A 15,438-nucleotide genomic window follows, 5' to 3' on the forward strand; every position below is an offset into this window, starting at 1 on the left:
TCCTCATAGGGCCGTAAACCCCTTCAGCTCCTTCAGCTCCTTCTCTCTAACTCCTCCATTGGGAACCCCATGATCAGCTCAATGGTTAACTGTGAGCATCTGCCTCTGTACATGTCAGGCTCTGGCAGACCTCTAAGGAGACAGTCATACTTCTTTTTCTTTTATTGGATATTTTATTTATTTACAATACAGATGTCATCCCCTTTCCCCATTTCCTCTCCCTAGAACCCCCTATCCTGTATCCCCTCTTTCTTTATGCTTTTATACCATTTTGATTACATGCATGTATTAAGGTCAGTTCTAGGTTGAGGTTCTAGCAATAAAATAGATGCAAATAGTCAAGGAACAAGCAATACAATAAACACAAATAGTCAAAGAACAAGCAAGGCGTTAAACCCAGTTACATGAACTCTCCCGTGATCACTGTTTCTAAGGGCTTATCAGGGTGACCAAAGTATCTGAGTGCACTTCCCTGTCCTACCCCAAGGTCATTTTCAAGTCAAAAGCCAACTTCCTTGTTCTAGCCTAATATTTAGATTCCTGCCTGAGATTACGTCTTTGTTGTAGCCTAAGATTTAGATTCCTACATGAAATTACTTCTTTGTTCTAGCCTAATGTCAGATTCCTGCCTGAAGCCTACTTCCTTGTCCTTGGGCAATGAGACAGTCATTCTTAATGCAGTGATTCAGACATGACTTTGCACGTCCAGTAAGGCATCTATTAGATAGATAGATAGATAGATAGATAGATAGATAGATATTTGGGACCTCTATCTTTATATCTAATCCCAATTGCTAAGAAAGTAAGAAAGATGCTTTGTGTCATATATGCTCAGAGATTTTCTTTTTTTTTCAGTCTTTATTTATTTATTTATTTATTAGATATTTTATTTACATTTCAAATGTTATCCCCTTTCCTGGTCCCCCCTGCTGAAGTCCCCTATCCTATTCCTCCTCCCCTGCTTCTATGAGGGTGTTCCCCCCAGCCACCCACCCACAGAGCTTTTCTTAAGCTCACTTAGACAATGTTCCTTAATGTAAGTGGCTTCAGAGTATAAAAATAATATACATTACAGCTTTAGCATTCATTAGGATGCAGGAGACCCAAAAGACAGCATTAATCTTTGACATAATACTGTGATCAGAACCAGCTATATAATTTTTAAGCATTATCACACTCACATTGTCACATAAATGATGATAAATATGTGAATGTTTAAATAATACTTAGACAATGCCAAGAATTTTCATGATACTTTCTCTAAACATATTAAAGATTAACATATCTATAAATAGGAGGTATATATCCAGCATCTTTATTTAGAGAAAAAGTTAACATGACAGCGCACTAAATTATAATAATATAATAACACTAAGTTATAATATCATTGCAAAATTTTTCACTGGCTACTTTAATTTCAAATTTTTCTACAGTGAAATAAAAGGGTACATGTTTTGTTCTCCACAAAATAAATATATAAAAAATAGGATAACAACATATCTTCAAAGAAACATATTAAATATAAAGTGAGCATAACAAAGCTTTTTCCTAAATCCTTGCACAGATCATAACTAAGAAATTTTCTTAACCTGAACACTGAAGTCAGACAGAGAAGTCTGGTAATAAAAAGAGGCTGAAAGCTTTGGAGCTGGGACACAGAAGTCCCTGTGTGATGCTCTGCGTGTGTGACGCTCTGTGAGTGTGTGTGTGTGTGTGTGTGTGTGTGTGTGTGTGTGTCTGAGAGAGAGGGGGAAGGAGAGAGAGAGAGACTACAAGGGAACATGAATTTTAACTTCTTGCATGAATTGGTAGACAGCAAAGATGGTGGTCTTCCCTGGGCTGAAGGAGGTTCCTGTGTCTCAGACAGTGATATCCTTTACACTCTGTCACAGGCTTAGTTTATATGTCTCCATAGATGGCTTTTACAGGCCCACAATGCATAGATAAACAAAGATGTTCTGATTTTTTACAAGCTATAACCTAAAATATTACAGCATGAATGTCAACCCATCATTCCAACATCCTTGCATGAGCGCTTTCTTTTTTTCTTAATTCCTCACTTCTCAAGACTTTAGTCCTAAGGTCTTCAGTTTTTCTGTATGGTGCTATGCCTTTCCATTCATGAGCCCTGCTGGCTGTTGGCAGTCTTGAACCGTCTACACTGCGTTCCCTGGCTAAATGCTTAAGAATTCAAATCATAAAATCTCTTGCTGTACGTGAAGCTTTCTTCACAGGGTGATTTACCAGAAAGTGACCTAACTAACAATGCTTTAACAGCTCGTTAATTTTACTTTTAATTTCTTCCATTTAAATGCATTTAAAGTTGTTTACATGTGCACGTGTGAAGGGAATAGTAGTACATGCTTCCTATCCACTCTCTGTTTGCAAGTAATGTTTCTATATGCTATGCCAAATGGAAATCCCCTCCAAAGGCTAGCCTTCGCCTCTCATAGGATTGCACTGCACACTTATTTGCTCAGCATTTATCCATAATTGCTGCTAAGTCCAGGTGATTCTCCGCCAGAGCCTTCATTTGAACTTGCTATTTGCCTAACCTTCATTGCACCCAGGTGAGGTTTTAGCTTCAATCTTGGCCACTTTATTATACTCTCTCCAGAAGTTCAGGGGCCATTTGATGGCTTCTACCCTTTTACCAGGAGCGCTCACGCCCTTCCCCAGGACTAGGTGTTTACCCTATTTCCTTCATTTTCCGCTATTTCCTTGATTTTTTCTTACAGCAGCCACATTAAAACACCCCTGCTGACATCGGATATTGATGTTCGTCTTTTCCCACTCAGTCTTTCAAAAGCCCTCATCTTGCATATACACAACATTGATCTATAGCTTCCTGATAGCCAGAATTGCATTTGGTTGTGGGGAAGAGAGGGGTGGGTGACTATGAGCAGACATGTAGGTTCCCTCCCTGGGGTCTCATTCCTATGGAACACTTCCTGTTTTGTTATGCATCCAACAATCAGGCTAACAAAGCACTGTTGCTTTCAACTATTTTTATTTTCCTGGTGTTTTGGAAAATTACACTAATAGATTATGCTCCCTGAGCACGCTGTTCTCTGAAGCTGAGTCACTACAGCGGTTCTCTACAGCTACCCACATTGTTTCTTTTAGGAAAGACAAAGGAAGCAATTGTTCTTCTGTGAGACAATACGGTTCCTTCTTCTGACTTGCTTTGCTTTGCTTGACAAAATGCCATTGTTCGGGGACCAGGTTGCAAACAGTTAGCTGTTTCATCAGTTCAGGCAAAGGATCTCAAACCCACCGTCTGGAATCATCACTCCTAGAATTCCATAGAGTTTCATAGAAACAACTAATCAGAAACAATAGCTAGAGATGGATGGTGTCACTTGGACAGCACAGGTGGCTCTGGAGGAGAAATGAAACCAAAAGAAGGCCCAACCCTCGTTCACTTCCAGATTCTAGGCAAGTGACACCTTCTTGGGCTTGCTGTCAGTCACAACACTGTCTTGACACTTGAGAGCATCACTCTCTAATTTCAAGTTGAAGTTCAGATGATCAGTAATATTAATTTCTAACCATGTTTTTTCTCCTTAGAGGAAAATTTTAGGAAGAAATACCATGTTTCCTTCCAAGGAGTCAGTTGATACAAATCCACAATCTAAGATAGTCCCTACCAGATACTAAGCTACAGGAAATGATGTCATCTAAACTCCTGCTTGAGATGTCTGGATATGTGGGCAGGTGCCTATATAATTCTTATTTCTAGGGCTACAAAGCAAACCCAGGGGCTCAATGAAAAAAGCAAGGTCAGGGCTAACTGCCTGCTTAGCAAACACACCCAAAGACTCTGCTGTAGCTAGTCCAGAAGTCTTGTGTGAAAGATCCTGGTCACCAGCTTTGATCTTGAACTCAGTAGCTGCCAAACACCCTCAGAACCCAGCAAACACTCAAGGCTTTTTGACCATGATATGCCCCCCCACCCCCTGCTATGTGTCTTTCTTGAAGAGAAACCTGGGGGTTTTATTACAAGTTCTGTCTTTCCTATCAGGCATTACAACCTGTATTTGACTTTGTAGAAAAGGTGGCAACTTCTCTTCTGTGCCTGGCAGTAGCAAACACACAGGAGAGCCACCCTACCCTAAGTTGCCCCATTTTCAGTAAACCAGAGATATCCATATATCCATAAGAGGGGAACACTTTACAATGAATTGAACAGTCTATCACAAGATGGACTGTGTCAGTTATTGAAGCAGTAGCTCTAGGGGCTAGAGTGAAGTTCAGGATCAGGTACAACCAACCCATGGAAGAACTATCGGTAAGGGCAAAGCTGTTGGTTCAAATTTTATAAACACTATTTTGACATACATGAGATAACAGGTAAACTCTTAGTGGATATGATGCTTTGATAAATGTAAATAAAGTCACCTTCAGGAGGTCACAGGCCTGTGAGAGGACAACTAGGAGAACCCGAGGGAAATTTCCATCAAGAGCCTACATCGTTAATTCAAGGCAAATGGAAAACCATCTCAACAGGCCTGCTATGAGCTGCCCTTTGGGTATAGCCACCTTCTTGAGTGAAATGTAGAGAACATTTCTGAGTAGTGAATTAGTTAAACTGCTTTGGCTCCTGGTGGGTTGAGCTGCACCCACTTCACCTGCCTAAGAACTCTGGATTCACAAATGAAAGATACACACACACACCAGCTAATTTTGATATGCCTTGACTAGCTCAAGGGTTGGGCACTTCTAAACCTCCCCAGGGCTAGCACACTCCAGTATTTTTGGCTTAACACTTTCTAAATCTATATTTTATCTTTGCTGGCCTGTTACCTTCTAGGCAGCCCCCCAATAGAGGTGCTTTCCCTTTCCACCTACATTCCTGGATGATTTCTCTCTTGCAGCTCTTAAATCTGATCCTTCTCTCTCCTAATCATGGAGATTCTCCTCCTCCCCTCCTCCTTCTGTCCCTCAGTCCCTCACCAGCACAATCTAAAGTCCTGCTTCTGTCTCCCTGCCCAGCCACTCCTATTTAACAATTCTTTATTACCAATCGAAGCCAGCTGGGGGCAGGGACCCTCAGCATCTGGAAGCACAGCTTTTGGGAGCCAAATTAAAACAAAGCCTTAGAACCAATTCTCAAGTAATAGAAGGAAATGTCCTTGTACCGGATCCTGTTGCTTTCAAAAGATGTAAATTAGTCTGGTATGATAGTATATGCCTTGAATCCCAGGAGAGGGAAATGGATCTCTATGAATTCAAGGCCAGCCTAGGCAATGTAGACAGTTTCAGGACAGCCAGGGCTACATAATAAGACTTGGTATAGGCAGACAATAAATAGGTAAATAGATGATAGATAGATAGATAGATAGATAGATAGATAGATAGATAGATAGATAGGATAGATAGGATAGATAGGATAGATATAGGTAGACGATAAACAGGCAGAAGATAGATGATAGATACATGGATGGGTTAATGGATGGATGGATGGATGGATACAAATGGATAGATAGACAGACAGATAGATAGATGGATAGACAGGTAAACAGACAGATAGATAGATGACATAGACCCTTTTGCCCGACCCTGACTTGACTTCAGTCTGAGAGGTCTGGTTCTGTGCTCTTGTCCTGAAACATTCCTTTTTCCTGTGAGACCAGGGGAATTTCCATGCATGCTCAGGTGTGATGGAGAAATTGCACTATGCCAGCCTCCTCAGCCGACTGCAGAGAGTGAAGGAGCAGGCCCAGGTGATCAATCAAGCAATGGCAGAGCTGGCAACCATCCCTTATCTCCAGGACATCAGTCAACAGGAGGCGGAATTGGTAAGTATTTGTTTCTCTTTGTTTAAGCTTTCACAGGCCCTGAGCCAACAGAAGACTGATGGGGGCTGAAAAGGCTTGTGGTAATAACTGTGGTCTGAAGGGAGACGCCAGACCTCATCCAGCATTCAAATGAAGACACCGGAAGATGAGGGCAGTGCGGATCTATGTGCCTGCTTTCCCTTTTCTTTCTTCCTCTTTGTATATTTAGCAAGACCCTTGTAATGTGCATAAACATAGGAAAGAGCTAATTATCCATATTTTATATAAAGTTTTCATTTCTAATATGTGTGTGTATGTGTTGTGTGTGTAAAAACACATTGAGAAAACTAGACACCTTGTTCTTGTACAGACCCAGTCAAAAACTACTTAAAGGAATAGTTTAGAAACAATCTTCAAACAGATGTGTGTATTATGACCTTAATTAATATTAGAAATCATACCACCTCATTTGAAAAGTAATTATTGAACAGTGTGCTGCCCATTCAAGGAGAGGTCTGGAGAGCCTAATGTGTCATGGGGAAGGGCTCTTTACTTTGAAGCTTTAATTGAGAGTAGCTAAAACTAATTATAGCCTTGAATTGAATTCGCAGCATAAGGATGAGAACAGCCCGAACTGATTACCTGTAATTTTCAGATAACTAAAGGAACCCTCCCTCTTTGAGCTTTTACAGATGTAACGAAGAAATGAGCTTCCAGTATTTATAATATTTATCTAGACTTTTTAAAAAGTGTATTAAATAAATACTGATCTTCAGAATAAGCATAAGTGTAACAATCTGCCTAGCCCACTAATAATGTCATGCATACTAAAGATGAAACCAGTGCCATAAACCTGCTTTTTCAGAAATTTATAAGTCCAAACAAGTAATGACACTGCCTGACCCATTCTGGTGATATGCAGAACACCCTTTAAAAAGCTGTGTTCATCCTGCCATCCAGGCAGCATTCAACAGCGTGGGAAGTGTGTTGCTATCAAAGGACATTGTGTATAGCCAATTTTAGATGATTAAGGCTCCTCAAAAAAAAGAGAAGCAAAGAAAATGCTAATTTAGAAAGGAAAATGTTGGTTCTGTCTCCTAAAAATGCACATTCAAGACTTAAATGAAAAAACAAGTGTACAGAAATGCCCTGAAGAAAGCCTCACACCTGTGAGGATTCCCTACCCCAGAAATGCTTGGATTTCAAAATGTGCACCAACAGTTCAAAACTGACATCGTCAACAGACGTTCCAGGTGTACAATTTTTTTCAGGAGCTTATCATTTATAAAATGATATTTTGTGGGATATTTTTATATTTTATACACTCCCAAAATGTAGAAAGGTAGACAGATGAGTGACTGAATGGTAGGTAGCTAGATGGATAGACAGATTGAAAAATGATAGATACACAAATAGGTGTGTGCATACAGCCCCACCCACTATCTGACCAGTCTGCATCTTTCATCACTTTATGCCATAGATTTTACTTTCCAGTTTCCAAGTAAGGGTCAGCCTTAGAAAGTAAGCCCCAACCTGACCTTGTAGGACACTGTGAAAACAGAGACCTTTCAACATAGGTTTCTTGAGTGATTCTGCTCCCTGCCTGATTAACCTCTGGAGCACCAGAGAGGTCATGCAAGGGTTAAACATTCAGGATCATGTGTTCTGATGCAGCCCACCCATTGTGAACCTCTGTTCTCACTCTCTTGCTCAGTGGAGCTTTGAACTTGGTTTCTTCCTGCCTCAGCCCCACCCCCCACCCGCTACCATGACTGTTCTTTGGCTGTTCAGTTGTTTATTTCTTCTGAGACAAAGTCTCAGGTAGACCAAACTCACCACTACCTGAGGCTGCTCTTGAGCTCCTGATCCTGCTGCCTCCACCTGTCACGTTCAGGGATGGCGGGCATGCACCACCACCCCTAGCTCATCATATTGTTTTCAGTTGGAATATGGCAAATGGCTTTTTGGTAGGTAAAGTGTGAAAATTCAAAGGGACTTTTAAAACAAAAGAAAGAAAAAAACAGAAGAAGAAATAGTTATTTCAAAACGTTAACAATAGTAAAAGAGTTTAAACGAACGCGATTGTTTTAAGAGGCAATAAAATATCACAGTTCGAGTATTGTCCTCTGGAGAGCTTTTTCATGATGCCTAGAATTATGATACATTAGCCTCAGGAGAAAATGCTAAAACACATTCATGTACTACACGCCGTTTCCTGAGAGAATTAACTTCTGCCATCATCCTTTACAGCCCAGATCTGCTTTTAACAAAACACCAGCACTAACTACATTAAAACCTATATGTTCCCTACAAATTTCGAGGAGGACTCTTTCCATTGTTTCAATAGCTTAATCGTGGAGCAGTCCTCAGGAATGACTGAAGCAGAGTCGAGGTGGCCGTCTTCATTGTGCAGAATATGAGTAATAAAACCATCAGCATACAAATGATTTTTTAATTAGGTTTTAATCTGTGTATTTAGAGAAGTTATTTCTGCTCGAATTCCATGCTGATAATTTTTATCTTGGTATCACAGCTGCAGTCGCTAATGGCAGACGCCATGGACACCCTTGAAGGAAGAAAGAGTGATAAGGAGCGTGTGTGGAATACAATCCAAAAGGTAAAATTCTGAGCTGAAGGAAAATACATCTTATCCTCTGAGAAAATGTCCACCTTGGGTCAAATCTGTCTAGAAGATAAAAAAAGAAATGAAAGAAGTCCCTGGGGTTGTTTTCAGTCTGCTTTCTTTGTGAGGTGAATGCAGTGGAGAAAAGTAGAAATGTAACCAAAACCAAGGAGGGTTTTGTTTTTTATGTTTTGTTTTTTTTTTTAATTTGTTCCCGTGCACTGTGGCCATTGTACCCACCATCCTTCCAGATCATGCTCCTTTTCACTTTCTACTTAAATGACCATTTCTTCATTATATATATTTACTTTATATATACATGTAAATATGTATTTTATAACATATACATACATACATATATATACATATATACACACATATACACATATACACATCATATACACATATACATATATACACATATATGTATACATCTCTGAGCCCTGGCTGGCTTCAAACTCAGAGAACTGCCTGCCTCTGCCTAGGATTAAAGGCATGTGTCACCACTGCCTAGCTTGTAATGACAATTTTAAAAACAATTTTCCTTGGAATTTCCATGGATTTTTCAACTACTAATTTTTCTTTTGTTTTGCTTTGTTTTGTTTTGTTTTGTTTTGTTTTGTGTTTTTTTCCCAATCACTTCAGATGCATTGGCTACAGCCCAGATCAAGCTCCAGAATCTCACACATTGGTGGGTTTGGTCAGGGAGAAGCATAGTGGCTAGTTGCTCAGGGCAACAGTTATGGCGAGGCACCTGGCCCCAGGTACTCAGGAGACTTGTGTGCCAATATAGGTCTGTCTGAAAATGTAAGGGTTGGCAATGGCTAGGTCTCCAGTTCAGTTCCAGGTAATACATTCTGATTGTTCTCTTCCTCATTAAGTCTCTTCCCATCCCTTTGTGCGATCCTGAGGTCAGAAAACATAAAAGGATCCAAACAAAGAAGGCTTTGGTCTGAAAGGAAACACCCAGCTGGGAGGCCTCTTGTGAATCAGAAGAGGCCCCTATGCTCAGAAATAACTCATAAATCTGAAGATATACGTGGGAAACAAAATCAACAGAATTCATAGATACTTGAGTGTCCATCACAACAGAAAGGGTATTAGATATCAGGGATACTTTGCTGAACAGAAGCAGTGTGGTATATGAATGTCTGTATATGAATGTCTATGAGTGGCTGTGAACAACGTGCTTTCATAACCTATGGAAACAGATGAGAACACCAAGTCTGGGAGATCAGAAAACCATCTGTGTGAATGTGGTATTTCTACAACATTTAAAAATTAATGTTCATTACCTAGGTGAAAGGAAAGATTGGAAGGTGGGAAGATACTTTAGTGGGTAAAGTACTTGGAGTATGTGGACATGATTTTAATTCCCAGACCACGTTTAAAAAAAAAAAAAAAGCCATTTGTGATGGTGAACACTTGGCATCCTAGGGCAGAGGAGGTGGAGACAGGCCTCTCCCTGGGACTCAGTGGCAGCCAATCAAGCTTACTTAGTGAGTTTTAACCAGTCAAAGACCCTGTCTCCAAAAAAGGTGGATGGCAGCTGAAAAAATGTGGCCCAAGCTTGTCCTCTGGCCTCTAGCCTACAAATTCTGAGAGAGAGAGAGAGAGAGAGAGAGAGAGAGAGAGAGAGAGAGAGAGAGAGAGAGAGAGAGAGAGAGAAAATTTTCAAAACAAAGATAAAAATGTAAACCATGAACACAAAGAACTCATCGTGTGTATCAGTTACTTTTCTACCACCATGATGAAGCACCATGATGACCAAGGAAACTTATAAGAGAAAGTGTTTTTTAACTGGGAACTTGCTTACATTTTCAGAGTGCCAATCCATGATAATCATAGCAGATAGCATGATGGCAGGAAGTCAGGCATGGTGCTGATGTGCGCCATGATCTCAGGCAGAGAGAGAGAGAGAGAGAGAGAGAGAGAAAGAGAGAGAGAGAGAGAGAGAGACTGGGCCTGTCATAGGCTTTTGAAGCCTAAAATCCTAACCCCAATGACATATCTTCTCTAGCAAGGCCACACCTCCTAAATCTTCCCAAAACAGTTCCACTCATTAGGGACCATGCATTCAAACACATGAGCTTATATAGGGCCATTCTCATTCAAACCTCTACAGCATCTTACAGAAGATTTATTTGGGGCTTACAATCTCAGAGGGAGAACCATAATAGCAGAGAACATGGCGGAAGATAGGTGGGTATGAGCTGTAGCAGCAGCTGAGAGCTTCTATCTTGCACCACAAACAGAAAGCAGAGAGCACACTCCAAAAGGCACAAGTCTGCCCCCAGTGTGATGGTTAGTCTTGGTTGTCAACTCGACAATATCTGGAATTAACTATAACCCAAAAGTAGAGGACATGCCTCATCTGTGAGGGATTACTGCTTAACTCAGCTTGGGAAGATCTACTCATCCAAATCTCTGAGGTAAAAAGACACGCCTTGAATCCAGCTCTAATCCAGATTGAATCTGGGTCTCGCCTGCTACTGGAATCCTATATAAAGACACAGGAGAAGGAAGTCTTTGCCCTTTGCCTGCTTGCTCTTGCCTTGCTGGAACATCCATTCCTTCCCTGGCATTAGGCCTACTTCTTCGGGACTTCAGCATATACTGGAGACCAGCTGAACTGAACAACTACTAGATTCTTGGACTTTAAATTTATTGCCAGCCATTGTTGGATTAGCTGAACCACAGATTGAAAATCATTCTAATAAATTCATATATATATATATATATATATATATATATATATATATATAGAGAGAGAGAGAGAGAGAGAGAGAGAGAGAGAGAGAGATTCATCTATGAATGTTGTTACTCTAGAGAACCCTGACTAATACACCCCAGAGACATACCTCCTCTCGAAAAGCTATACCTCCTAATCCTTCCCAAACAGCTTCATGAACTGAGTACCAAGTATTTGAATATTTGAGTTTGTGAAGGTCATTCTCAATCGAACCACCATGCCATGCGTATATACAGCTAAAGCACTCCTACAGAAAATAAAATAAGGAATGGTGTCAAGATATTTGCTTGAGCAAGACGGGGCCTGTAGAGAGACTTTCTGGTGCCATTTACCAAAGAAAGGAAGTGTTACAGGGATGACTTTAGCTAATAATATAAACTGCATTAGATTGTAACCAGGAGGGACAAGCCACAGTAGGTAGCTGAATGAGAATTTAATACAGGAGATAAAGGCAGGTGCTGCCCAGAACGACAACCTGAGTTGAATTCCAGGGAGCTACATGTTGGAAAGAGAAAACTGGTTTCCATTAGTTGTCCCTTGACCTCCACACATATATCATGTATGTGTGTGTGTGGACAGGGGAGAAATGAGAAAAATGTAATTTTTGAGATAAATAACTAGAAAGTTGTTAAACAAGAATAGAAAGGGAGAGAAAATACAGAAAATCAGTGCCATTCAGTGGAGCCAGGGATCCAAGAGAAAGGGTTGGGGTGACAAAATATAAAAAAATTGGATCAGAAAATTGTCAAGCCAAAACTCAGGCATCAAGTGCAAGGTGCCGCTCTGTCACTCCTGGGTCTCGGGAGTCAAATAAAGGTTCCAGAAGGGCTGGGCCACAGACTCTTGAGAGTGATACACTCACCCACTGATACTGTAAAGTCATGAGGAGTTCAGTGGTCTTTGGAGGAATTCTCTAGCTTTTGAGAAAACTAGGTTCAGAAGCAGTATGTGTTTCTCTACTGGAGATAGCTCTTCTGCTGAGATGCTCACAGAAGACAGGAATAATCAGAAGGCAGAGAGGAAAAAGCAAGCCCGTCCGTCTCTTCCATTCCTCTGGTGACAGAGACTAACAGCTGGCAAAGCAGAGGTGGGGTTTGTAGAGAGCTGGCCCTAGCATCACAGCTGACCATAGAAGAGGGGGTTTGGAGAAGAGAGAAGATAGGTTTATTAGAGAGTGTTTCAAACCTAGGTGCTGTCAAGATGCATAAGGGGAAATACGGAGCCTGAAGTTCTGCCTAAAAACTAAATGAAGGTGATAAGGAATGAGAAGACAAAAGGAGGATGAGAAGGAAGAGAAAGGACTGACTAGAGATTTAAGTTTCTAGGTCCTTGGCCAGTTAATGTTGAGTGAAATCATGCGAGTGGCTGACACTGGTAAGGCAGGTGTGTAAGCAGAGAAGAGAATTGTGAAGGGCACATTTCAAACTGTGAGAGAGAAATCGACAAAGGAGAGTAAGAGCTTGGGAAAGATTAGAGCTGAAGGTTAAGGAAATTCGATACAGAAGAGTCAGCAACATTACCAACTGTTTCTACCAGGTATATAAAATAACTGTTTAGAACAGGGATCAGCAAATTATAAGCTGCAGGTCATGTTCAACATAGCACCTATTTCTGTTCATAAAGTTTATTGCTTGCAGCCATGCCTTTCATTTCTAGGTGCTCTGGGTCAATTCGGCCACTGTAATCACTCACCAAGTCAAAATTGTTTACTATCTAGCTATATGGAGAGGTCTGCAGTTGTAGTCCAGTTTACAACATCCCAGAAATATTGCATCCACTGCATAAATATTTACAAATCCAGGTGTTCATGGAGCCACTGCCAAGTGACTGAATCCTAGGGTCAGACCAAGAAGATGGAAGAGACATTAGCATCTTTCTGCATCTTTTGAAAATGCTTCTTGCACTTGGCTATAAGCTACTGCTTGTGGTGCCTACGTTCATGGGCACACACCTAGCTGTGTCTAATTCTTTTGCCCCTACTTCAATTATCTGGGCTGTGTAACAAAGTGCTACCCTAAGTGCAGTGCTTTAAAAAGAAAACCATTATTATCTCTCTGATCTATTCATTGGTCAGACTCTATCAGACGGTTCTCAAAGTTTCTCTCCCCTGGTTCAATCTCAGGGCTTGAGTGCATAGGTCTGACATCTGTGAATGTTCCAAGATGGCTACCTCATATGGCTGACAGCTGACACTGGTTGGCTGAGACAGTTGCCTGTATGTAAGTCTGCTGGGTGAAATAGGCTTTAACCCAGTGTCTCACTGGATTCCAAGAGGACAATTCAAGAGAAGGGAAGTGAAAGCATTCAGTCTTCAAGAGTTGCCTTCTTTCTACATCAGTTTCTGCAATATTGTGCCGATATAAGCAGTGACTGGCCAGCCTAGACATAGATGGAAAAATAGATGCTGCTACCAAGAAGATAATGGTGACCATCTCAGAGACAAGGTACAATTGTGGAATGTCTCTGTATCCCGGACTGGAAAACGTAACTCCAAACAAGCAGAGATCAAGTCACACAAGTCAACAAGAATAGCCAAGTCAAAGCCTCCCAAAACTATAACATAACTGATCCCACACCACACACCCAACCAGTGGCTGTTTAGTAGGTGTCTAAAAAGACTCATTGGTGAACAGCCAGTGTTTCCAAATTAAACCCCTGCTAATGATCATGAATTTCTAAATAGAAGCTCCTGGGAGATCTTTAGGAAGATGTGAATGGAAAGAACAGGGTGCCAAATTTTTCCCAGGGGCTTTTAATTTGGCTAATGCAACTCAACAAAGTATGATGGTATCACTCTCAGACAATTTCGGTAGCAAGTAAGTAATTTCCTTTTACTGCTACAGAGTTAATTTGTGTGTGCAGGAAAAAAAATAATTAAAAAAAAAACTAATTGTACAAGCTGTACTGTGTTCTGAGCTCACTGGAAGTTGACATCAGCATCGCCACCTCTGAGATCTGTTATCTGTAATAGAAACAGCTGTTGTACCTAATGAAAGCACTTGAAATTTTCATCGGAAGCAGCAGAATTATAGCAGAGGCTGCTCATTCTACATAGTTAAAGGGTCTGTCAGAATCCCCGCCACCTCACACAGTTTCCTGGGCTCCACATTGTTATAGGGCTATTAAAAAAAAAAAAAAAAAAAAAAAAAAAAAAAAAAAAAAAAAAAAAAAAAAAAAAGCTCATCATGCTGTAAGTGGATGCATGGCACTGACCTCCTGTCTTGTGTTTTTGTCTTAGCAAACCTTCCCCAGAAGCAACAGAGCTTTCCCCTGACTCACTAGGATTAAAATACATTCTTCAGGGCTGGTGAGATGGCTCAGTGGTTAAGAGCACTGACTGCTCTTCCAGAGGTCATGAGTTCAAATCCCAGCAACCACATGGTGGCTCACAACCATCCATAATGAGATCTGATGCCCTCATATGGGTGTCTGAAGACAGCTACAGTGTACTTACACAAAATAAATAAATAAATTCTTTAAAAAAAAAAAAAACATTCTTCACAGAGTTGTAGGATAGTGGCCATGGCTGCAGTTTGACCCTGTGGAGTCGTTCTTTCCAGTAATTAACTTGAGATTAAGAGACATTCAGGTTGGTTTAGTGATGCAGACACAAAATTGGGCAAGTCGTGATTAATACAATAGCGAGCATTTTCTTACCCTGGAAAGTCCTATATACAGTGTGGCTGAGACTATCAACACCGATTAGTTTTATTCTCCAACAATAGAGTCTGAGGAAGCACTCTGTCTTGAACATCCCTAAAGCCCCAGTGACACCTTTCTCATTTGTGTAAATGGAGAAAATATTCACTTAGCTTCCATTCTTTGTTAGACATTGTCCTAGACATCCAGATTCATTCATCAAGAATCAGTGCCCACCTACCATCTTCTGACGCAGTTGACAAATGACCTGAAAATAAATATGTTATAGTGCCAAATGGAGGGGGGGGGAAGCATGGTAGGAGAGTGAAAGGTACCAAATTCAGAAGATAATTGTGCAGATACAGGGTAGAACTCATTTTCAGTAAAGAAAAGATCAGGTATAAGACCATCTTGTAGGCTGCGACCTATAAGGACAGCATGGTAACCACTGTAAATGAGTGAGAATCCTGAAATCTGCTATGAAAAAAGTAGAATGTTTTATCAGAACAAATATACTTGAAAGCTGTCAGGGTGAGAAGGGCAAGGGAGCTATGTGTCTTAGTTCTTTTTCTACTGCTGTGGTGAGCACCATGACTACGGCATCTTCCCGAAGGAAGGGTTTATGGGGGTGCTTACAGTTTGAG

At 40.8% G+C, this 15,438-nt stretch overlaps 1 protein-coding gene across 1 annotated transcript in view; it reads left to right on the top strand.

The window, feature by feature from the left end:
- Spata16 (spermatogenesis associated 16) overlaps positions 1-15,438 on the top strand; it is a 283,849-nt gene that overhangs the window by 225,782 nt on the left and 42,629 nt on the right. The window contains exons 9-10 of the mRNA XM_034500996.2: positions 5,637-5,801; positions 8,314-8,397. Of these exons, the coding sequence (XP_034356887.1) occupies positions 5,637-5,801; positions 8,314-8,397 (249 nt within the window). The remainder of the gene's footprint in view (positions 1-5,636; positions 5,802-8,313; positions 8,398-15,438) is intronic.

The sequence above is a fragment of the Arvicanthis niloticus genome, chromosome 4 (genome assembly GCF_011762505.2).
Source record: "Arvicanthis niloticus isolate mArvNil1 chromosome 4, mArvNil1.pat.X, whole genome shotgun sequence".
Classification (NCBI taxonomy): Eukaryota; Metazoa; Chordata; class Mammalia; order Rodentia; family Muridae; genus Arvicanthis; species Arvicanthis niloticus.